Source organism: Austrofundulus limnaeus, unplaced genomic scaffold (genome assembly GCF_001266775.1).
Source record: "Austrofundulus limnaeus strain Quisiro unplaced genomic scaffold, Austrofundulus_limnaeus-1.0 Scaffold307, whole genome shotgun sequence".
NCBI classification, from domain to species: Eukaryota; Metazoa; Chordata; class Actinopteri; order Cyprinodontiformes; family Rivulidae; genus Austrofundulus; species Austrofundulus limnaeus.
Window position 1 is genome coordinate 230,048 of NW_013952709.1, and position 1,702 is coordinate 231,749.

Below are 1,702 nucleotides of genomic sequence, written 5' to 3' on the forward strand. Positions count from 1 at the left end.
AATGTAATATTTGCAAGCGTTTTAATTAAAAACACTATATCTGCCTATTTCTCCATATACAACTTTTAGATTTCATCCTCGTTTCGATGAGATGGGTGGGTCACATATGTATTTTTTTCACCTGTTCTCCAGAGTTTTAAAACGAGTTGTAAAAATAGGGCTGCACACCTTGCGAGCTTTCTTCTTCTCACTGATGCTCTCAGCCTCTTCRTGCTCCTTGGCCCCCTGCATCAGGTTGGTGTAGTTCGCCAGGCGGTTGAGAAAAGACGACACCTTTGGCCGAGTGTCCATCTCCTCCTGTTGGTTAAAAAAGGAACAGAGTGAGCGGAGGACRGGGAAAGATGGAGGAGACATAATGAATGAGGGAACAGACCAAGAGAACAGAAAAGACAATGAGTTGAGGATAAGCAGGTGTCAAAGGGAGGAAAAAGGCGACAGAAAATGTGAAAAGCAACAAATTGGGCAGCTTGAGAAAAAGACAGAGCTATTTCTAGAGAACTTAGAAATCTATACAAGCTGAAATCAGATGCACCCACAAGCCAATAGCAGGGTATTTTTTAGCTCAAGTTAGCAGGCAATCAAACAACAGCACAAATTAATAAGAAACAAGAGGAAGTACAGGACGGACATGTTGGGAACACTGAGTTCTGCACCTCAAATAAGGCCAGGTTTCTGTCGTAAAAGTCATCGTCATCCCCATGAGTGTTGTTGATGTACACATTGGAGATTTTTGAGTTCTCCTCACCTGCATTGAGGACAAAAGAAGAGAAAACGGGGGTGACTGCTGAAGCTCAAAATGATCAATCAACTTAATAGGACTGAACAAAGAAGMGATCGTCTCTGTCATCCTGAGACGCAGAGCTTTTTTTTTCTTTTTTTGCTCCTGAGACAGCAGCCACCATGTCACCAGTTCTGCTCCGGCTCGGTCAGCACACATCACTGCATCAGCAGCACCTGACTCAGCAACTTCACTTCTCTCTTTGCTTCKGCACGCCAACGACAGAAAATGTCCCTATGCAGCAAAATACTTCAAATAAGAACACTCAGCCAATGGCTCAAGGCTAATATAAAAATATCTGTGCCAAAGAAAATTGAGGAAGAAGAACAGATGAGGCATGATTCTGTAGTTCAGTCTACTGGTACACCACCAGCACTTTCCATGAAGTGGTTTTTTTTTCTGGCATGAGGAGCCAAACTATGTAAGGAATGAGGCAACATGGCGCGTCTGAAGTCAACCGGACTTTTACATCTCAGGGATGAGCAGGGATTTTTGGATACTCAAAGGCTTTAACACAAATTAGAAGCATTAAAGTGACTATCATTTTGACATTTTTTTCCCACCAGTTTAGCACCATGCTGCTAACTAGGGCTGTGTATTGGCAAGAATTTGGCGATACGATACATATCATGACAGAGGGGTCATGATATGATATATCCCAATAAATTGCGATACTGTAAGCAAGGCGATATATTGCAATTTTTTTGTCCAAAAATTCTATTAAATAAAAACCTCTTACTGGGGGGAAAAAATGAAAAACCAAAATTCATTGTCTCATAAATTTCTAACATTACAGAGACATGCTTTTCATACATTTAGCTGTGTTCTGCTTTGTATGTATTTTGTTTTATTTTTCATATTTCTTATTTCATCTATGTTTTCAATTATTAGACTAAATTTGACAATAAATAGTTTGAAAATATA

The 1,702-nt window shown here is 40.0% G+C and overlaps 1 protein-coding gene across 2 annotated transcripts in view; it reads right to left on the reverse strand.

Moving 5' to 3' along the window:
• Positions 1-1,702, reverse strand: part of slc12a6 (solute carrier family 12 member 6) — a 51,381-nt gene that overhangs the window by 32,588 nt on the left and 17,091 nt on the right. For both annotated transcript variants that reach the window (XM_014021815.1, XM_014021816.1), the window contains exons 3-4: positions 654-745; positions 169-297 (exon numbers count right to left, since the gene is read on the reverse strand). In XM_014021815.1, the coding sequence (XP_013877269.1) occupies positions 169-297; positions 654-745 (221 nt within the window). The remainder of the gene's footprint in view (positions 1-168; positions 298-653; positions 746-1,702) is intronic.